Raw genomic sequence first — 24064 nt, forward strand, 5'->3', positions numbered from 1 at the left:
CAAACATATATTAACGTTGTTCCCCTAGGGGAAACTGAGTAAAACACAGCACACTGACAAAGCTTAACCTATTGTTAATATAACAATCTACAAGGTTAATACAGTTCGCTTCTCTTTGTTCCCCTCCATTTATCTGATTTCTTTTTTAATTCAAGTTATCATTACATGTATGAATTGTTGCATTTGAAACAATTGCATTGTTGATAATATAGGTAATTATTGTTATTATTCATTATCAATAGTGCTATTTCTATTGGTATTTTTATTGCTCCATTTGTAGTGCAATAATGTTCATTGCCATTTCCGTGTTATTAACACTTACTTCACTCACTGCTTCTTTGCTATCTCTTTTCGTATCATACTTGTACATATCGTTTTTGCTGATGCTGTTCTGTTGTTGTTTTTGTGGTTGTTATTGTTGTTGTCTCTCTGGCTTATCCCCGTCTTGTCCCCGCAATTTCTCCCTCTGTCTTCCTTTTTTTCTCTTTTTATCCCCTCCAGCTCCGATCCTGCTGCGCCAAACATTAACATAAATCCATTTAATAAAATAAAATTAAATACAAATAAGGCAACATCTGTACAGCAAATATGGGCATCTACATCAACAATATGATATCCCTGAGTAGCTGGACAGGACAAAAAAAAGAAATGGATGGACATATAAGTTGTATTTGAAGTAAAGCATAACTGAGGTAAGAATAGTGATTACTGGAGCCTAAAGATTTTGACTTAAAACATGAAAACAATAACTTTTTCTATAAAATTGAGACAGCCATGAAGCTTTGCTCCTTGAAAGTTTGTTTTTAATACTACAGAGACATAATTCAATCATTGACATGGTGGACCAAAGTGCAAATGTGAAATGTTTACCATATACAGTAGATGTAGCAAATTCTGTTGAATCCCAGAAATGTTAGCCTTCCAGAAATATTTGCTTTTAAATACTATTCAAGTATGACAATGTTTGGACAGTTGTGCTGTATTGAATTGTTAAAAGTAAAGTTAAAGTACCAATGATTGTCACACACACACTATATGTGGCAAAATTATTCTCTGCATTTAACCCATCACCCTTGATCACCCCCTGGGAGGTGAGGGGGGCAGTGGCAGTGGCCCGCGCCCGGGAATCATTTTTGGTGACTTAACCCCCAATTCCAACCCTTGATGCTGAGTGCCAATTGTATGACAAATATCTACATTGCATGAGCAACAGCAGATGCAAACCAGTTGTTTTCCTGAGATGCTCTGGACAGTGTGTTTCCACACTAATGACAACCAAAGAAGCAGTTGCAACAGAGCTGGGAAATTTAATATATTTGTCAAAGTGCCTTTAAACTGCTTACAATGTAAACAATTTAAGTTGTGACAGGCGACTGACTGAATAGGTTTTACTAAGAAAGTTACATGTGCTGTTCGACAAACATTTTAAACATCTCGATTCCGAGTCCTGCTCTAATAACTCAAGAGATAATTACATGGTGACATATCAATAAAATCCTATAATTTGAAAGGGAGGATTTCATTCACAGTTGCGGTCCGACAGTATTTTACATGTACTCACACTACAACAATCACAAAGTTGTATGGCACCAAAACTATCAATTATCCCCCTTAAAAGCCTTAAAGCACAAATAACTGACCAACCACATAATAAAACCCTGGGGAGGGTACTCATCTTTCTGATATAAATCTTTCTAAATATTGCTTTTTGATATATATATATAAATAACCGTATATAATGCACACATGCAAAACATCTCTGAAAATTTACTTTAACAAAAAATAAACCCATACACGCCTGGGACATCATCAACTCAGAGGTTTTGTGTGAGGAGTGATATTGCACTGCTTCCAGAATAAAACAAATAAGATACCACGCTGGTATTGGTTATCTATCAGTACACCCACGAGACAGGCACCCACTGTGGGGTGGAGGTGGCCTGCTCCAGGGCCTCCTCCACGCCCTTCACGCTTTCCTCCACGTCATTGTTGACAATGATCACGTCAAAGACGTGTCTGTATGCCGTCAGAATGGCATCTGACTCCTTTTGGATCATCTGCAGGTTTTCCGTCTGGGAAGACAACATGCAGAAGATTAGTTGCTTGAATCATATGTAATTGATTGTTTATTTAAGATAGGATGTAGCACCTGGTAGCTGTGTTGGTGGTGCGATGAACACCACAAGAGGAGCAAAATCCGCAGTTCGCAAGACCTTCAATGTCTGAACAGAAATGACAAAAAAAACATGTTTTTTAAAATCTCAAAAAAAGAGTGTTTTGAGATAAGTTGCAACCATTACTTGGCGAAGCAAAATCTCACAGTGAACCCCGTAAGATCTGCCAAAATCATCTGGTCTTACATATCAGCATTAGCTAATAGCTAGTGATTGACATCCCTTTGTTTTCCATCGATGGGATGGAAAACGTGGGTTTAAAGGACAGTGCTGAGAAAATGAAGCAGGTGATATTCATTGAATTAAAAAAATAAATCTTAAAAAAAAAAACATGACGAAGTGTTTCGCTAACTTGCCGTAGCAATTCAAGCGTATAGTCTGCACCATACTGAAGCAGAATTAATCTATCACCAGCTAGGAATGAAAGATGTGTGTGACGTAGGAGCAGCTGGAAGGAGATACCGTAAAAATCCAATCTCCAAAGTGAACGCTGTATATTATTATTCCATTACTTAAAAAAAAAACTATTGTAGTTGTTAGTAGTACATTATATTGTATTGTTTTTATACAATATGTACCTAAAAGTTTAGTTTTTAAAGGCATGTTACATGTTAAAATTCTGCTGTTTTGGGAGGGGTTAGGCACCAACTAAATTGATAGGAGACATTGATTTCAAGATAAAACGACCTCTATTACAAAACCAACTAAGCTCGTAAGGTGAAGTACTACTGTACATCTATATTGATTGTGAGGAGCTGATTAATCAGGTTTTGAATCGATTTAGGCAAAAGTCAGAGCACTACTTGGCTATAACCAGCAAAGGCGCTCATGATTTATTCTCAAGTAGTTAAACAAATTTACGTTATTCTCATTTGGAAGCACTTAGAGGTGTAGTTTGCAACCGGATCCAAATTTAAATGGCAAATGTCTATATTTGTAACAATTAGATGCTGTTACTTTTTTTGATATTGCCGTTCGGCTAAATAGAATGATTGATGTTTGTGTTTGTCATTAATGGCTGTCATTCACAAAAGAGATCTTTGTGGATGAAGGGATTAAACAATGGATGCTATGATTGCTGTGTTGAACCAGTGAGCGAGATCATACACTTTTCCAAATGCTATATAGGCTGGGGCATATCTTGCGTGGTTAAACCAGGAAGAGGGCAGGTTATAGGTGTAAGTACTGTGGCTCGCCTCCTTTTTAAATTTTTTTTTTTTAAACGTGTACATAGTTTGATGTGACTTTTAACAAATTACATCTTCTTACAAACGACATGTGCGACCCACACGAGCAGTTTAATTGTATTGTATTGTTTAATGTTATCTGAGAAAACACTCTCGTGAGTTTTGTGCTATGTAAAGTTACCATGAAAATATATTCATTTGTATACATGCATAATACCATATACATGCATTTCCTTAAAGTCGATCAAATAAATCTAGTCATGTCCATAGCGTATATCTTTTTTAATACCAAGACACTATACTTCAACTTTAAAAAGCTAATATTATATTTATTCCTCAGGTCAGATAGCTTAATTTTCTTTAATAATGCATGAGAAGGCCAACCTGTGGTTCTATGTCCAGCAGCGCGATTTTTCCCTGCTCATATATCTTATGAATGGTCTCAATTTTGGTACCAAACATATTTCCCTGAAAGCTGCCGTACTCCATGCAGTTCATTGTTGGAGATGCCCTTGCTCATGACTTCGTTGGAGATGAAATAATATTCCTGTCCATTCTCCTCATCCTTACGCCTGAACTCTGGTGGTGTCTGTATACAACAAGTTCAAGAAGAAATGTGAAAACCCAATTTTTTGGTTTTGTTTCGTATTGAAGGTCTGCTTTAATACTTACGTGGTAAAGGATAGGAGAATTTCTCAGGGTATTTGGTCAACAGTACATTTTGATGTGGCTCCTCCCTACACAGGAGCACCTAAAAAATAACTGAATTAGACATTGTTTGAATGGTTTGAATCACAGGCTTCACAGAAAGAAATGGTCATTTTTAGTTTTGAATTCACCACTCTTGTAGTGTAAAAAATGAATAAATGCTTATTGAGAAGGTACAGTACCAGAGAAACGAAACTTACCAATGAGCACCAAAGTTTTTCGTTTAAAAGCAGGGAGCTGGACAACTTCCTCGTAAGAAATGACATCCAGCTGGTCAAAAACTGGAAAAGAAACATATGGTTGGAGGCAGAACCCTAGTACCGGTATGTCTGAGGGGAAATATGATCTCAGTGATGAACTTACTTGAGCTGTGCTTAGCCAGGTACTTGTCTTTGCACTTCTTTTTCTTTCCAAATGGGCTCCAGGACTGACTGCCCTCCTTGGCATTGCTTTTACTTGCCACCCTCCTGCAGGGGCAACACACAATTCAGATTAGTTGAGTGGTCTGTGTTAATATGGCACACAATTGTGTGACTAATGAAACAAGTATTAGGCTGCAATAAAGCATGCCAAAGGTGTTAACAGCATTTTTTGAAATAAAACAAATACCGGTAAACTCAGTGAGACTAATGTGCAACACTTTTTGAAGGGGTAAAACCCTTATTGGTCCTGAAATTTGCACTCTTTCAACTGGCTCAAACAAATGTAAGAACATGTATAGAATAGCCATGCTGGTCATTGTACATGCTATGCATTCATTCAGCTTGCAGGCTATTTAAGGATTTTTATGCTCTACTTTCATGGATCAATCAGAACTGTCATAAAATTTAGTGAAACAAAATGTGTAGCACTTTTGCAGGGGTAGACCCAGAAATGTTGGACTTCCTTCCACTGGCTCAAAAGTAAGATAATGTAAAAAAAAATTGCCACGCTAGTCATTGCAAAGGCTATGCATTAATTCAGCTTACAGGCTATTTGGCGATTTTATGATACGCTGTCATGTATCGACGAGATAAATTATTTTCTTCCTTTGGCATTTTAGTCCAGCGACAGTTTTTACACACAATTTGTTGGGGGATTATATACGGTAATTATTATCCATCTATCAAAAATGACATGCTCAATAGTGCAGAATGAATCATCATCACAACCATTCTTGGAGTTCTGGCGATGGTATCAGTCCAGCAAAGTTACTAGCACTGCTCTCCACAGTGCCCTGCCACCAGTTGGGATCCTGCTTGTTGATGATTTGGATGATGTCGCCAGTTTGAAAACGCAGCCCTGCCTCTTTGCATGGGATGAGATCATCCATGCAGGGGTCATAGTTGAACTGGGCCCTCATGTATGTCTAGAAGTGAGAGCATATATTGTATAGTGAGATTGTGAGTTAAGAGGAATACAAGTTTTCATTTGTCATGGCTATACACAAACACATTTGGACTACCACAAATAGATTGCTTGCTAATAAACACATGAAAACACACTTGGGGCTTGATCTACTAAAGGTTTGCGTGAAACACGTGCAAACTTGATAGCGTACGCAAAGTTGATGTACTAAACTTTTGCGCAGAGGATTGCATCTCTTAAGTGAGTAAAGTAAGGAGCACAATCTATTTAGTGTGTCTGTCTTCACAAATATGCATAATATATGTTGATCATCAGAACGGCTACAATATTGGGATGAATACATGCAAAAATAATTATTAAGCAGCCGTTGTTTTGCATCCAGAAAGGACCTGCACCTGGCAGGTGCGCAGAAATAGCTGTGAGAAAGGAAGCAATTGTGCTACTGCTCCGTCCTATGTATGTGTCAACATGAATGAATGAATGAATCATGAATCAAAAATAAAATATTAAACATATTGTTGTTAGAATAATTGTATCTAAGTTATCACAAAACTTTGTGTTTCAATGTGTTCCCGGCGAGAAGACAAATGCTGTCTTTGATCCTACCAAACAAAAGGCTTATAAAACTCCACTGTGTAGGATGGGAAGCAAAATGAAGGTGTTCTGTTTCTTTCATGTATTGTAATCAACAGAAATATATTGTCTTGACCCGAGATCTACACAGCGAAGAGGAAGCAGGACCAGACTCCCCTCCAGGCGTTCTTTTGTTTGAACTGTTTTACGACCTTTTCTCTTAACTGTTCTGTAACCAAAGGCGATGGCTGTTTACGACCCCCTCCCGTAGAAACAGCTGTTGCCATGTAATCAGGGAAAGTCCAAATAAAAGAGGAGGCGTACAATCTTTCGTCAGGAGCGTGGGACGACACTGTGCAAGGGTACAGTGTCTACACGTTTCTCCTCACTGAGCCAAATTTAATTCTGTCTCTGTTTAATTCCTTGCTTCTTATGTTGAAGATGTACATTTAGCCTACTAATGTGTATTTATAAATGGTTGATTTATATAGGCTAGTAAGGTAACGTTTTGTACCTGACAAGAAACTTGTCAGGTACAAAACGTTACCTTACTAGCCTATATAAATCAACCATTTATAAAAATCCTTGCTTCTTGTCTTGTTTAATAGATGTCATCAGTGTTTGAACCTGACAATTGTCTACTCAGCAATATCATTTTAAATTTGTTATAGCTGATGCACGATGTAAGGGACTGATTAAAACAAATACAATTAATGTGTTTAGGTGTCTGCTGGCATTATTTTTCCTGACCTTCGTTTTTTCATGTAGAAGATATATTATTGGCATATCTCCTAAATTACATTTTTCTTACATCTGGACTTTTCCAAGGCACAATCACAGTTATTGCCAGCATCTGCATGTGCACGGTAAAAATGTGGGTTCAGTTTTAGACACACTGCAAGACTGCATCTAAAATGCCCATAAAAAGTGGTACATAGATGTCTGTGCATGTTTCAAAACATAGCAATAGACCACAGGTGATAACATGAATGTGCAAAAAATTAGTGTCTCCATGGTGAAAGCTGCGTCGTCCACGCAAAAACCTCATTCAAATACTGTAGTACGGCCTGCACCAGTTATTAATTGCATACACAGTCTTAGAAGATCACATGCAACATGCACACTAATAGTACACGCAATTTTATAGTTTTCACATGCTGTTTGGCGCATGGTATTTGGATCTTACCAGATCAGGCTTTTGGTCTGCCAGAGAATTAGAAGATGAAGCAGGAGGGATCAGTGATACCAACTTACCAATTTGTGGCTACATTTAGTGAGTTATCAAACCTATTTAGTTACTGTTTTTCAAAAAATACAAATCATTTTGGTAACTCTCACATGAGACCACGTCTCGTCTAAAATACTTAAAAGTTAAAGTTAAAGTACCACTGATAGTCACACACACACTAAGTGTGGTGAAATTATTCTCTGCATTTGACCCATCCCCTTGTTCCACCCCCTGGGAGGTGAGGGGAGCAGTGAGCAGTAGCGGTGGCCGCGCTCGGGAATCATTTTGGTGATTTAACCCCCAATTCCAACCCTTGATGCTGAGTGCCAAGCAGGGAGGTAATGGGTCCCATTGTTATAGCAGACAGCTCCTTATTTGTAACATTTAAAAAAGCGACAATGAAAGTTAATTTGTAGTTCTAATCATATTTGGTTTGCTTTTCATGTCACTCAGTTTTTGCAAATGCGTCATGTCCGAGAGGGACAAAGCGGTAAAACAATTATTGGATGATTGGATGAATGATTGGGTGAATAGATGGTTACTTGTGTAGATTCTCTCCAACACTGCCACACATAGATTGCAGTCCTAAATGCATTAAAAATGGGCATTTATTGGGATCAGTGCAATTTCCCATCACGTTGAACATTTTTCAGGTAATTTGTTTCATTTGGTACCCTTCATACAATTGTAACTGAACATCCAGTTAGTACAAACACTGTATGTGCAACAGCTGGACTAAATACCTGCTCAGTGTCATCTAACTTTTATATTGTAGCTATATACAGTTGCGGCCAAAAGTTTTAGCAATGACTAAACATTTTAATATTTTGTATATTCCGTTTGGTTTCATTGCTCCTATATTGTTGCAATAAACAGTTGTTGTAATTTTTCTAAATCCCTTTTTTAAAAGAAAAAAAACATTGGGACAACTGAGCAAATTACACAGTAACACTTGCAAGATGCATATTTTTGCTTTTCAGTGTATAATACAAAAATGCAAACATGTTTTCTAGAAACATTATAGCAAATTTCTTAAACCTTTGGCCACAACTGTACATGTTTACAGCCACAACATTAACATACACAATCAAAATTGTATTTGCATAATTATAAGTACTGTATAACTGTAACTTATGTTTATAATGGAGGCAGTAGTTCTGCACTGAATTACAGTGAAAGGCTGCTTTAAAGCCAACTTATTAGGGATGCTTCAATGAATACGTGTTCACATTTGTTAAACTGTAAAATGTTAGGCTGTTATGCTGGTTAGTAGTTAAAGATGCTGTTTGCAACTTCCTCACAGTAACATTTTTCAAAGCAAAAAATATAGCAAGAACACCGCCGGCTAGTTTATGTTACCAGTAGTGGTTTTAACAGAACACATTTGTTTGACAATTGTCTATACTTTCCACAATTACAAAGTTTATGTAATTTTTTTTTTTACTGGCCCAAATAAAATGATTGGTGTTTACGGCTGTCACTCACCCGGTCTCGTCAACATGTACGCGCAGAGAGCGCGTACACACGGACAAAAGCCGTACAGAGGCAAAGAACAATTTGAAGTCATGTTGTTGGTATGAAAGAATATACATTCAATGACAGCTAACGCTAGCTATCCATATTGCTATTGTTGGCTAACAACACCCAAAGGTAAGCTGAGATAAAAGGTTTGATTAATATATGTTGTGGTAGAAAATGGATGGATGGATGGATGATAGGGCTGTAATTTCCAGTATATGGTGTAATAATGTGTCCACCAAAGTGCTATAAATGTGGTGTTGTGACCAGTAGGTGGCAGCCCAGCTACAGGAAGACATTATTTTTATTTACTCTTAAATTAATTTTATAGTCACCTTGGATTTTCATCGACTAAGAGAAGATTCACCTGACAGGGAAAATAGATGATAAAATGTAAATAAGATAGCCAATCTGTAGTAGAAATAAATAAATAAATGGTGCTTTTTACCATTTTTTTTTTCACACAATCACCACACAACCCAAATGTATGTTCAATGCAGTTACCTCACAGGCTTTGGATCTACTCTTCTGGTTGGAAATAATCTTCATTGTGACTAATCCATTGGTTTCTTTCTGTAGGGTTAAAATGGCTCTGTTCAACGTTGATATTGAAATACCAGTATAATTAACTATATGCTGTTAACATACCAGAGTCTTTTGTAGATGATCTACTGTTTGATTAGTCACACTTTTCCCATTGATTTCAGCTATCTCGTCGCCTTCATGCAAGGATCCTGATAAAAGCCAATGGCACCAAATATGCATTAGTATCTGTCATTCTAATTAATGCACATTGACCTGAAGAGAGCAGTAAAAACATTGATAAAAGACAAACATATATCAATCACAATGTTTATGCAGCCCCCTCAACATGGTTCTAACCACACCCCAATCAATGTCTGAGTTACCACCTTGTCTGTGTATCAAGCCCCCGTGCAATATTCTGGCCACTGTGCACCTTTGTTTGTCATTCATTTTCAGAGTGACACCCTGCAGATAAGACCAGAATGATTAATTAATTAGAACCTTTAATTAAAAATATGTCGCAAGTCTCAGACGTACCATCGGCTCAGAAGGATTCTTTTCAAACACGACTTCTTTCATCTTGGTTAGTTCGGTCCCATTCCTGTATTTGGCACTTCCATTGGTGTAAACGTCAGCCCCTTTACTCTCCAGGGATTGCATAGCTACCTGCTAAAAACATTTAAATTAAATTTAAATTAAACAGTGCATTTTGCTTCATGACATTTCCCATTAGCTACAAAGAGAGCTTTCTGCCAATTGCTCGAGTTTCATTTGTAGATTAAACACATGTTGGAGGTTGAAAATTAACCCAACTTTATAACACCTCATTAAGCACATTCAAGGATTTGGCCCGACAGGTTCGTGTGGTCATGGATACCACACCGTGTCGTCAAAGGATCCAGTCCAAAGCAGCAGTAAATAAAGATGACAACAACCATCTTAAGTGATTTTTTGTCATTATTAGAAAGTATGCAGCTGGATTAAGGAGCTGCACTTTTGCAACTCACATCAGAATGATTAAAACCAGGAAATGGCTATGTTGAGTGTTTTATAAAGTGCAAACGAGTTCGAATCACAAAGATTGAAAAAACCTCAGCTTTAAACTGCTTTGTATTTTTAAAATATAGCAGATGTAAAGATATACATGTAACATCATGTGAAAGAGGTGCATACAATGATCTAAGTACATTTTAAATGCTTATGGAAAATGCTGAAATGCATTACGACTTACGACTTAAATGACATTGTTTATTTTCATAGTGGGCCATGATGAATGTGCATGCATTTTTTTAACCCTCAGGGGACAAAGGCTGACTTTGTGTGTCCTTTCAGTGTATTTTTGCTGTACTTTGGGCCATCATTTCATTGTGTTATTCCATTATACATTGTTTTTCCTAAAAAACATTTTTTCATGGTAAATCTTAAATTGTTATTGTCTGTTTATTAAAGATTTGATTAATTTATAATGGCTCAGGTGTGATTCACTACAATAGGGCCCCACAGCACACTGGATTCCAGTTAATTGAAATACCACAACACTGGATATTGTTCAGATAAGTTAAATTTAAGAACTTGCACACAAAGAAACACTGGAGGGGCATTTTCTGCGCATGCGTATTAGGTCGCGTTGCGCCGGCGGTCGGAGGGGGAAGGGGGTCTTAAACGGTGGCATTGTTGTGTGTGGACACGGATAAGGTTAGGTGGGATTTACCCTGGATAACGGGGCCTAAGTGTTGCTGTGTGTTTGAGTATGCACAGAGCTGAAAGTGTTTGCTCAGGAGGTAATACCTCTTGGAATTTGGGCCAATTGTTAGTACGAATGTTAACGATAAACTGGTGTGACTGGATATTTGGTTCAAGAAGTGGCTGGTTTGGCTATGCCGGTTACCACCCCCTCAATCAATAAGACTCAGCTGTGAATCCTTACATTAATCGAGTGTAGACACAAACCGTTTATCGCGACAAAGTACAAATCAGTTGACGTTTTTTTTCTTTAAAACGACACAAGAGCCAGTGTTGTCCGTGAAAAGAGTCATGCGCTTGTTACAAGAGAGACACTGCTTATATAAACTGAATCACAACGGAAGACAAACTGTTTATAACTGCTAACAAATCCTGTCATGGTAGAAACTTTTTTCACCTTCCCAAAAACAACTGGAAAAAAACATCCCCTGCCAGGATGACCAAACAGACAGTTGTCCATCAAGTTACTCACTATAATATTGATCATGATATTGATCAATATTGATCAAGCAGCATGTCATGCTAGTTAGTACAACTACATACACTGTCGAGCTAGCTCTGTACAAACAAAACAGGAAATGTGGGCTAATCCTTTACAGATACAGTAATATGATTTTTCATTTTTTACACTCAGTATAGATTTAGGTCATATCGCATTGTGTTGTGCATTACAAATTCAAACACACCGTCCGTGCCTGAAAGTGGATTGACGGAGAATGACTAAGGGTTGTTGTGCGTTTGGGTAAGCACAGAGCTTAAAGTGTTTGCTCAGGAGATGATACCTCTTCGAATTGGGCCAATTGTTAGTAGGAATGTTAACAATAAACTGATGCGACTGGATATTTGGTTCAAGAAGTGGCTGGTTTGGCAATGTTGGTTACCACCCCCTCAATTGATAAGACTCAGCTGTGAATCCTTACGTTATTCGAGTGTAGACACAAACTGGATATCACGCCGAAGTAGATATGAGTTGACACTGTTTTCTTTAAAACGACACAGTGTTTTCCGAGAGTCATGCGCTTTTTACGTTACTTAAGTAACTGGAGACGAGAATAGACGTAGATACATGGACTGGGTGTCGTGCGAGACTAGCAATTAGTAGACACTTGACTTGAATTGTGGAAAAGGAATATATTTGACATTTGTGTGCCTTCTTACTTTACAAAACATCTTTGGTAAAATATGTTGTTTTAAACATTTGAAAATACTGGAAGCATGTCACATAGAATGTGTTATTTTTTACATATTTGAAGATGAACGTGCCTGTGGGTGTTGTTATTCATCAGGGTATTGTTATTCTCATGGCATTCAACTGATCAGTTGTCTTAGAAGACGTTTGACCTCTCATTCAAGTAGCTTTTATCAGTTTGTGCTCATAGACTTAGCTTGGACAGATCTAGTCATGAGCGCTTGATACCAAGTTACTAACTATTGATCCTCTAACATGAGGAGGAGCGTATTGAACAGGAAAGGATGCTTTTGTTCTTTTGTGGTGTAAAAAACAATGTGTCCATCAACAAATGTTAACCATTGAATTTAATAATTCATACAATGAATCGTTCATACAATACATCAAATCATTCATACGCTAAAGCAAATCTTATCGAATCGTTCTGATTTAAAAATGTATCAAATTTTTTGAATGGCATCGTAACCCATGTATCGCGATGTGAATCGAATCGTTCATCACAAAGAGATTTACATCCTGAGTTGTTAGCATAAGATTGGTAATGCAAGTTAAAAATAGCGTTGGAGTTTGCGAGACTCTTTCTGGAGGCTATAATACAAAACCAAAAACCAGTGAAGATGGCACATTGTATAAATCGTAAATAAAAACAGAATACAATGATTTGCAAATCCTTTTCAACTTATATTCAATTGAATACACTGCAAAGACAAGATACGTAATGTTCGAACTGAGAAACTTTTTTTTTTTTTGCGAGTAATCATTAACCTAGTATTTAATGGCAGCAACACATTGCAAAAAAGTTGGCACAGGGGCCACACCTTTCACGGCATTGTTAATACACACCCCTCGGGCTTGCAGAGGTGCCCTCAATGTTTGGATCTCAACTCCTGCGGCGAATACTTTGACGCAAGAAAAACTTCCTGTCTTTGTCTTTTGATGGGTACCACATGGGAATTCGGCGTGCAGTTATGATGCATACCGCCACCTATCAGTTAGAGCTACAGTACATGTATTTTTGCTGACATGTACTTCTACTGTTGCCCATTTCAGAGCACAGGAAGTACTGCATGAATAAGCACTTGTCTAGTTAGACTGAATTGTTTCATTATTTAGGTGATGTTTGGCAGGCCAAATGTGGCCGGCTGTGAACCACGGGCTGCCTATTTAGGGCCCCTGATATAGGGGATGACAAATATCCTTATCAGCCATAAACTATACAGCCTAGCATTGTTAATGTTGTCTTGTAGAAAGCTGAATGGATTTTTAGGTGGTATATTTGGTAAATCAATAATTGACTGAATGTTCCGTGCAATATAGTACTTGTGCAATTAGTATTACACAGGTATCAGAAGGGAAACATATTTTGAGCAGGTCAGGAGATTAAATTACATCTCAGGAGAGACTAAATCCCACTTCAGATTAACAACAATTTATTAATGCTCCTCTATCCAGTATCAGAAGAACAACTTTGGGATAAAAATCGTGTATAAGACACTAAAATTTAGGAATGTTGTCCAATTTTCCTGCAGGCATGAAGTAGCAGCAGAGAAAATGGTTGTTTTTCTGCAGTATGTGTGGAATTTCTCTAATATTGGCCTTCACAATCCAATCACGTGACCAAGGTCAGTAGGGCCTTATATCAGTGTTAGGTCTGACAAAAGCAATAAGATAAACGATCTAAATAGCAAAATAGCTTCTTTTCTTGTTTTTTTAAGGTGATCAAACAGGAAGTGAGTGCTTCCTAACACACAGTATATATTGTTCTATACAAATGGTGCCAGATCTATTTACATGATAGGAAAAAGCTGATTAAATGACAATTACTACTCAAATCAAACTGTCTGGGCATAAACACGATTTAAGATAAGAGATGTTAATGATTAATCACTACTTCCTAGCAGTGTTGGAGTGCTCAGCTGGCAAGGAAACAACATATTTCCCAGGAGCGCAGTAAGGAATCGATCGCATATGTCGAGGCTATACCACACACTTCAGCACTTACGTGCTAATTGAATACAACGTACCTATCACATACCTGCTATAAAATCAGTCCTACAGCTGCGACTTGACTGTATTTCTCATGGTCTTCGCAGATAGATTTTTGCCAGTCGGCAAATATACAGCCGCCAAGTGTCACCCTTGATCGACATTGTTCTCGGCAGCGTCACAGTTAAGGCCTTTACTCACGAGATCAGCATTCAGTAAAGTGCTGATGTCGGGGAAAAAGTTTGCTTCCCTTCTGGAGTTCACTGCTGACTTCTCAATTCTAATCTGTCTGTGGTTCATTTTAATGCACATTCAAGCTGTTTGCTCCCAACACTTCTCATAATCAATGCAACATATGGTTTTAAAAAACAAGCTTTGCATGCCACAGAACAAGAGTGTGCAAACTTTAGATTGTACCTAAAAATCAATAGATTCAGGGGGGCCAATGTGATGTTTTACATTTTGTAAACCAATCCTTGTTGATATGCTAAGAACATACATATTTATTTAAAGATAAAACAGCCTGCATCTCAGATTTGCATTATAGATGACAAAGCATATTTTAATATGTATTTTTAGTTTTTTAAGTATTGGTACATTTTTACGTTTTTTTTTAAATTTACAATTATTTCAGCTTTCTTCTCATAATGCTGACTTTATTACTTTTTTCGAACCTAAAAGTTGCAACTTCAGTCTTTCTTTCTTATAATGAAGTTTTTTCCTCTTTAACGTTACAACTTTTTTTCTTCTTTAATGTAACAACTATATGCTTCTAAAGTTTTTTCCTCATCATAATACCATTTTTCCTCTTTAATATTTCAACTTGATGCTTCTAAACATGTTTTCCTCATAACATTACAACTTTTTCTTCTATAAAATTTCAATTTAACGTTTTTTAAAAACGTTTTTCTTTTATATTGAAACCTTTTTTTTATCATCGAATATTTGAAAATGGATGGATGGAGGGATTACAATTTTGTACTTCTAAAATTAAACATGTTTCACCATAGCATTACAACTTTTTTCTTCTTTAATTATTTAACCTTTTTCTTATCTGATATTTCAACTTTTTTGTTTCTAAAATAAAATGTTGTTTATAACAGTACAAGTGTTTTTCTTATTTAATATTTTAACCTGATGCTGCTAAAATTAAATATTTGACTCATAATATTACAACTTTGTTTAAATATTTCAACTTTATGTTTCTAAACATTTTTTCCCTAATAATATTACAACGTTTTGTTTTCTTTAATATTTCAATTTAAAGTTTCTAAAATTTTTTTTTGGTCTTTAACATTTCAACTTTGTACTTAAAAAAATAAAAAAAAATGTTATCATAACATTACAATTTCATTTATTTTTCAATATTTCAACATTATGCTTCTAATGTAAAAAGTTTCCCACATATTACAACCTTTTTCTTCTTTAATATTTCAACTTTATGCTTCTAAAAATTATATTTTCCTCAGAATGTTAATAGTTTTGTTAATTTTTTCTTCATATTTCAACTTTTTAGTCTTAAATAATTCAACGTTATGCTTCTAAAAGTACCTTTTCCCCCTCATAATGTTAAAATATTACTCATGTAAAATTATATTTTGTCTCAAAAGATTACAAACAATTTCTCTCAATATTATGATTTTATTCTTTTAAGATAACTGCTGTTTTCCAAATGTTGCTGTTTCTGAAGGTAACTAAAGAAACAGATGAGAGACACAAATATCCCCCGGGCCACACTTTTGACACAACTGCCAAGGACAATCTGCTACATTGTGAGGTAGTAAACAACAACACTGAATGTTCTTAAGACACAAAACACGAGAAAAAAGATTTACGTAAGCTGTTATGTGAAAAATGGATCAGCCATGTCTGCTAGAACCAGTTCGAACCAGTGATGACTCATCAGCTTCGTATCCCTTCAGATTTATAAGGACATGGATTCAATTCCATTACAGAATAACAGTGTTTTTATAAGTGCCGCACTTTGTATTGTAAAACAATTGCGTTTTAAAATCGTCTACGTTTGGGAGAACAACAACAGTGCCGTCATGCAGGCTACACCGGAAGTTGGAATTTCAATGTAAAAGCGACAACTTACCTTGTCAGACTTTGGTTTGTTTTGAATGAGCTGCTCCAGGTAGAGATCTGAGAGGGCTGTCCGGACAGAGTTCACAGGCTCCAATATGACAGCCGGTTCGTTTTTATTGGATTTTAACGTCATCTTTCCGGTAAAAAAAGCAACAAAAAAACACCCTGTGTACCCGATTGCCCACTCCACACCTCTGTGCAAAGTCCGCAAAAGGCTGTGCCTAAAAAAAAAGCTGCTAGATAGTAACGTGCTGATAATATAATAATGTCAGTGAGGTAAAGGTCCAAGGTCCTGTTCGCCAGCAGTTGATCGACATCAGATCCTCTACGGGAACACTGCTGACAAAGCTTGTAAACAGGGGCTGGCTCGTGCTGCGTTCACGGCCTTACCACAATATCCGAATTTTACACTGCCCGAAATGAGTCATAGTTATTAGTTAATTTTTTTTTTTTAAAGAAAATAACGCAAGTCAGACAAAAATGTGTCTATAGTCATTACGCAGTTGATGTTTAGATGAACACACATATTTCATTTGTTTTAGCAAGTAGAGTTGCCAGGGACATCTTTGCTACCTTCACACCCACTGATACAGTGATTTTTTGTGTGTGTGAGATGATTTTTATACTATTTGACTTGAACCTCAATTTAATTAAATGCATTTGTTTGTTGTTGTTGTTGTTTTTATATTACAAATACAAAGGGGAGAAATTATTCTATATTGTATTGTGTTAGTGCATGCCAAAACAGCAACATTCACAATTTGTTTTGCCTGCAACAACAAACACATCTCAGATCAGAACATTACATACAAAACTAAGAAATTAAAGAAACCTCCTCAAAAATTGGACCTGAATGGTGACCTATGCATTTTAAAGGGGTCATATTATGATGTTTTTTCTACATTTAAAACACTTCCTTGGAGTCTACATAACATGAAATGGTGTTTTTTTTGGTAAAAATTGTGCCTAGATTTTGTTTTACAGACCGCTTTAAAGATGCTTTCTGATCGTCTTTTCAGGATGAACAGTTTTGTGGGCGGTCTCAATAATGTGCCTCCACTTCGACTGGGTCTGTTAGTTTCTAGCGCTTCCGTAGCCAGTCTACTGACAGATTAAGTTCGAACTATACGCTACTTTATATTACAAAATGGCAACAGCGGAGTATGCCTGTGTATATGAGCCAGTCTGCACCACAAAAAAAGAAAAGGGATAAATAAGAAGCCTATTGACAACAGCGTTGGACTACAATGGCGAACACGCACAAAGCACTTTGGGTAAATCTCTACCATATATGGATAATCTGCTGATGTCACACTTGGGGAAAACGTCACTAAATGGGGAAAAAAAATCCAAATGGCTCGTTTCCCGGAAGTATGAAAGAAGGCATGATTTAATTTTTTTTTAATAAATGGTTTTATTTCAAATGTTGAGGACTTATGCAAATCCCAAATACACAACAGCAGGTATACCAATAGATAAGATAAGTTGGTTTTGCATAATAGGGCCCCTTTAGTGAATATTAACATGTGTACTAATTTCTTACAAGACATTGTACATTTAAAGCCTTTGAAAAGGTTTTAGTTGGTGGAATTATTAAGGGTGTCCCGATTCGATAATATCAAATATATGTCCGATCTCAGCAAAAGAAAAACAAATATCAGATAATATCGGCTTGCATCTAAATCAGGGCTGTCCAAACTTTGTGACTCGAGGGCTGCATTGTGCTAAAACCATGTGGCCCAAGGCCGAAAGCCGACTGCATTAAAGTAACAATATGTATATATATATGTATATGTATACATAGCCTAGCTCTATACATATGTGTGTACATACATACATACATACATATTAATATATTATATACATGTATGATATGTTCATACACACATACATACATACGTATATATACTGTATATACTGTATATAGTATATACACACACACAATGTTTATACAATATATATATTCATACAGTTCTGAAGTACAGTATGTGTATTTATTTAAATAAATATATGTTTAATGTAATCAAATATGCATGTAAATACATTTGATATTAAAATCACTACACTAACTTCAGTTGTTGTTTTTTAATATTATTTATTACAACTCTGCGTGCTGTCTCAGAGTGATCTGTGATCACATTTACACAGCTGTTTTTAAATCTAACCCACCTAACAATTTTGGTATCCATTGAGTTGTGTTACATTAGCCTTTTGGACAATTACCATTACCTAAGGGGTGGATTTGGGTTGCTTTTTGGATCCATATTGGTGCAAACGGCAAGCATTTTTTCAATTCCTGAAACGTTCCATATTATGTTCTTTGAATATTACAGAACAGACTTGATAGTAATGTCTGCATATTCATTTCACACCAGATTAAAGAGGGCCGTTTGCCAAATGTGTAAAAATATAGTACAAACTGCAATAAAGCCATATTTTTGAGGGTAATGGCCAATACGCTGTGATATGGATGCACACGCGCCCACACACACACACGAACAAGCATACAGAAATACACTCATCATGACGCTTTTATTTGCCACATAGCAGAGTGTTGATTGTGGCGTAACAACTATAATTTGTGCCAAAATACCACTTCAGTTTACATCTATTAAAGCAAGCTATAACAGACTGAACAACAACACAAAACTTCAGCTACTTCCACTTTAACCTTCTGTAAATCCATAGATATATTTATACAAGGTAAACTTGGTAGGCTATAGGCTACTAAGAGCTAGCAGCTACACAACAGCTGAGCACACAGTAGCACACAAGCACATAAGTGATAATTGTCCGTAATATTGGAGTCTTAAACGCCACATTTGTCAATATAATCAAATATACAATAATCATAGTTGCATATCAAAGTCTCTGAGGCAGAAATCGTACTAGAAAGAATCCGGTAACAAACATGTCCGCATCATTCAATTTACTGCATCATGAGCTTAACTTAATAAATTATTGTGGCCATAAAAAAACAAAAAAAACTCTTACCACTCCAATTCAATTTAAAGGCAGCAGAAGTCCATTCCAGGTGGTTAAAATAACGATGTTAAATCAAGCCTTTTCTAGCATTGCACACTACTAAGTGATACAAGTATGTATGACTCCTGCTGATATTGTATCGGGTTAATATCGGTATCAGCCAATACTTAAACTCCAATATCGGTATCGTATTGAAATTGAAAAAGTTGTATTGGGACATTCTTAGGAATAATGATAATATTAGTAAGGAATAATGATAATATTAGTAAGGAATTATATCAATCAGAAGAAAGTAATAATCTCAGGGGGGTTGGATTAGAAATTACACTAATTTGCTTTGTTGCCTATAACATAAAGCTAAAATGTGAATGACTTTTTTTCCAGATAGTTTAGCATATTGATTGACCTACATTGTATCGTTTATATCAAAATGGCCCCCAAATCCATTACATTTTCTGTATGTTGCTCTCGCCGGAAAACGTTTGGCACACCACTGATGTGACTCTGTCCAGAGTTTGAACCTCCAACCTCTGCCACCAAAAGGGATTAACAGACTAGTTGATGAACTCTGCCGTTTCATTCTATCATTGGTGAAAGAACAGGAAAATGCTGAGAATAATTTTGCCGTAAAATGTCATGTAAAGTCATTCATTGGTTGACAGTTTACAAACTATTTTTGATTCTCACGATAATAAGGCATAAAGGTCACAATATGAGACTTTTTTTGTCCCTGTTTTTCAAAGGACAGGTAACAACCCTAGTTGTTTAAACATAGGTTAATGTTGTTGCATCTCTTATAATAAAATAACTTTGGTAGAAGATAGAGGTGTAACAGATGCCAGCTTAGTGGGGCTATGCGGTAGCATGTGTGTAAACTTCACTCCCTGACAATTTAAGAATATGTACTGGACCACCAGCTGACAGCTCAGGCTTTTAGCATGTTGCTTAGCGCTGCCCCAACTTGAGTTAGAGCCCCGGAGTATAAAATGACAGCAAAAAAACATGCAGAAGTGACAAATATGTGACAGAAAAGACAAATGAAAGTGCTGTCTCTCTACACACCTCTAGTGTGTGACAATATCAAATATATCTATGTATGTATATATGTATGTATGTGTGTACGTATGTATTTTACATGTTTTTGTGACGTCTATGCTAGTTAATATAGCAGAATATAAAAGTAATTAATGTATTCAAGCCACTATTGTATGTGTAGTATCAAACATGTTGCATATGCCATTTTGATTATTGTTTTCAAGGCGCTAATAATTCAAGAACATGCGGTTGTTGGGGTTGTAGTTTGCAGAAAAAGGTTTATGTTATTTTGTCCATCTCATGTATCTAACCACACAATTAGGAATTAGATGCACACTACACCAGTGATTCTCAAGCTGTGGTACGTGTACCACTAGTGGTACGCAGGCTACATCTAGTGGTACGCCAAAGAATCATTTGATTAAAGTACAGGGTTTTATTTTCCGATGTTCTAACACAGTGTATTAAAAATATTATAATTAATTATACTTGTTCAATAAAACCTCTGCCTTCTTTTTAATGAATACTCAGGCCTACTATGCTACTATATTATAATGTTGGTAATTATGGTGGTACTTGGTAAAAATAGTTTGACAACCACTGATCTACACGATGTAACTTGATATAATCCATACGTACACTACACAAAACATAATAATAAACATATTGGTAAAATACCTCTCGTACAGTGTCTGTAAATGAAGCATTATTGTGTTTGTACAATAAAACATTATTGTTAAAGTTGTATTAGATGTCATGAGACCAGTGTCATTGTTCGCTGATGTTGAGGATCTGTAAATATCAAATGTACCACCAGGTTAGACTACTGTAACTGCCTTCTCGCTGGGCTCTTGAATTAAGCTGTAAAGCAGCTACATTTATTCCGAATACTGCTGCTTGAGTCCCTGACTAGAACCAGGAAGTGTGTCCACAATGGTCTTCTGGAATAGTCTTCCAGAAGATGTGAGACAGGCCTCAACATTGGCAATGTTGAAATCCAGGCTGAAAACACTTTTATTTAATTGTGCATATGACAATTGAAAATATTTTATCTACACTATTTGTTTGATTTTAATTTGAATTGTGATTATTTTTATGATGTTTTTTTTTTATTTAATTTTAATTTTAATTGTCTTTATGAAAATGTTATATTTTCCTTGTTGCCTTCTTCTAATTTTCTGTAAAGCACTGTGACCTGCCTTGTGTATTGTGCTCCATAAATAAACTTGCCTTGCATGGCTTTGCCTCTAAATATATTTTTCCGAGGGACATTGAATGCAGCACGCCGCAGCCATTCTTGCAGGGAGGGCTGCGCTATCCAAGAAACGCTCAGGATGATCACTTTACATTCTACAACTGGCAAAGTTACACACTTTGGTTTATTTGTTCAAACATTATGTACATCTTAGTTATCTTATTGCATTAATGAAATTAATGTGTTGAATTAATTAGATTAATGTATATGGACATCTCACTTGTTTAAAGCAGCCTGTTCTAGTGCTTTTTAACGTGGAAAATTTGAACACAAGGGCATTTCCTAATAAAATAATTCTAAAAAGAATAGGAAATGCTTAATAAACTTTGTGAACAGCAAATTCACCCATAGTCGTGAAGCACGATGGCCTCCTGCCGGTTTAGTGCGGTACTGCTACTGCCAGTAATGTTACACAAGACACAACAGTGACATCTTGTGGTCAATAAATTAAAATGAACTTATTTATTGTAAGTAACGATGTTCTTTCAAACATAAGAAAAACTTATTATGTAAAAACATTATGTATCCACACATTGTCTGTAAACACAAACAATAGGTATATATTTTTTATATTTTAAATATATTTTTATTTTGCGTATATGCTTGTGGGATTAAGACACAAAAACATAACAACAATTAAGGACGATTAGGTTAAATTGAAAGTTAAAATGTACATTATTTGACATTTAACGTCTTAAATACAATTTTAAAACACGTATTTTAAATACTTACATGGAACACACGTGATTGTGCAGTTTAACGTCTAAAATACAATTTTAAAACACTTATTTTAAATACTTACAGGGACGTGATTGTGCAGCGACAGGATCAGTAAGTATATGCGCAACAGTGATACTCGAGTGTTAATGAAAAATAAGGAGTAAACAAGTGGAGTTTAAAAGGATGTATATATCCATCCATCCATCCATTTTTTTTTACCGCTTGTCCCTTTTTGGACTCGCTGGAGCCTACCTCAGCTGCATTCGGGTGGTAGGCGGGGTACACCCTGGACAAGTCGCCATCTCATCACATGGCGGATGTAAATATATGCCTTTAAAAAGTTCCTTATCCGTGGCAACGTCAAAAGTGCAACTGCGCATGTGCAAAATAGATGCGGGCTATACTGCATATGATTGCATGGAGCCGATACCAAGTTTTGCCTATGTTGATACTGATGCCAATAATATTCATTCGAACCTTTTCAAGATTATTGAATGATTTGTTGGACATGATTATAACCAGAAGGACATGCATAAAAAATATTTCAGGCAAACAAAAAAAAAAATCTGTACATTTTCTGATGATCAGAGTTTCTGTACATTTTTAATTTTACATTATTTCATTAATTGTACATTATTTCATTAATTTTACATTATTTCAGCATTCTATATTTATAACTCATCCATTAGCTCACTCATTGCACCATTACCTGCTGATACTGATACTTCAAAATTGTCATTGTCTTTTATACTTTTTAAATTAAGTTTTCTTTCATCGTCCATATTTGGTTATTCTTTAAAACGGCGCCAGGAAAACGCTAGTTTGAATCTTCTGTTTTTCCTGCATACATGATATAGTGACAATAAATATCTTGAACTATGTTAAAATTCAACTATATGCAAATACAATAGAAGAAAATGTAACACCATCAACAAAATATAAATAATGTAACAATGTATATCATCTATTTCATTGGTTCTCAAATTTTTTCCACCAAATACCACTTCAGAAAAAAACTTGGATCTCCAAGTACCACCATAATGACCTATATTGAAAAAAACAGTAGCATAGTAGGCCTAAATATTAATTAAAGACTAGGCAGAGGTTTTATATAACAAATAAATGTAATATTTTTGGCCACAGTAACATTACACACACTTTGAACAAAACACCGTGTTTGAATATTTTAATAAGTGTCTTAGGTGTACAACTAGATGGAGCCCGCTTAACACTGGTGGTACGCATACCACAGTTTGACAATCACTGATATATGTAACAACTCAACAACGACATTGATTAATCACACATATAATTGTGTAGATAAACATAGGAGAGAATTTAAAAAATATCACACCAGTATCAATCTGATATTGATATGATAATTGGTATCAATACTATTACTGTTTGGAATACATAAGTGGTCCTCTGCCATACCTTCCCAAAGGACAGCATTTTTTTTTAATGCCCCTCTGAATTTAAATGTTATTGAGAAACTGATAATATGTATTTATTTGTCAAGGTAGCTAACACTATCTCCAAATAAAGATCATATTCTACTTAAGAATATTTTACAGCTTCATACCGTATCACACTAAACCCAAGAATTATGTAAAGGACTACCTTGTCAAGGTTTCTGATCAGCCTATTGATTAATTGAAGAAATACTGCCATCTAGTTGGAAGCTTGTGTACTGTTCAAGCATTAATAAATACAGTAATACTGGAACTCACGGCCCCCCAACGCATCACCAGGGATCGTTGTAATAAGAAGTATACAGTATATACTGTAGGGCCAAAATTGTTG

At 35.9% G+C, this 24064-nt stretch overlaps 2 protein-coding genes across 4 annotated transcripts in view; one reads left to right on the forward strand and one right to left on the reverse strand.

The window, feature by feature from the left end:
• tmlhe (trimethyllysine hydroxylase, epsilon) overlaps positions 1 to 24064 on the forward strand; it is an 86831-nt gene that overhangs the window by 23308 nt on the left and 39459 nt on the right. The gene's annotated exons all lie outside the window — the stretch shown is intronic.
• On the reverse strand, positions 1755 to 16630 carry mpp1 (MAGUK p55 scaffold protein 1). The gene is given in 14 exon segments (XM_062048116.1): positions 1755 to 2222; positions 3746 to 3850; positions 3852 to 3932; positions 3934 to 3950; positions 4034 to 4078; positions 4081 to 4112; positions 4266 to 4350; positions 4433 to 4536; positions 5221 to 5417; positions 9240 to 9308; positions 9384 to 9469; positions 9647 to 9725; positions 9798 to 9926; positions 16277 to 16630. Coding segments are annotated over 14 exon segments (1479 nt in total). The 5' UTR covers positions 16400 to 16630; the 3' UTR covers positions 1755 to 1895.

Source organism: Entelurus aequoreus, linkage group LG05 (genome assembly GCF_033978785.1).
Source record: "Entelurus aequoreus isolate RoL-2023_Sb linkage group LG05, RoL_Eaeq_v1.1, whole genome shotgun sequence".
Lineage (NCBI taxonomy): Eukaryota > Metazoa > Chordata > Actinopteri > Syngnathiformes > Syngnathidae > Entelurus > Entelurus aequoreus.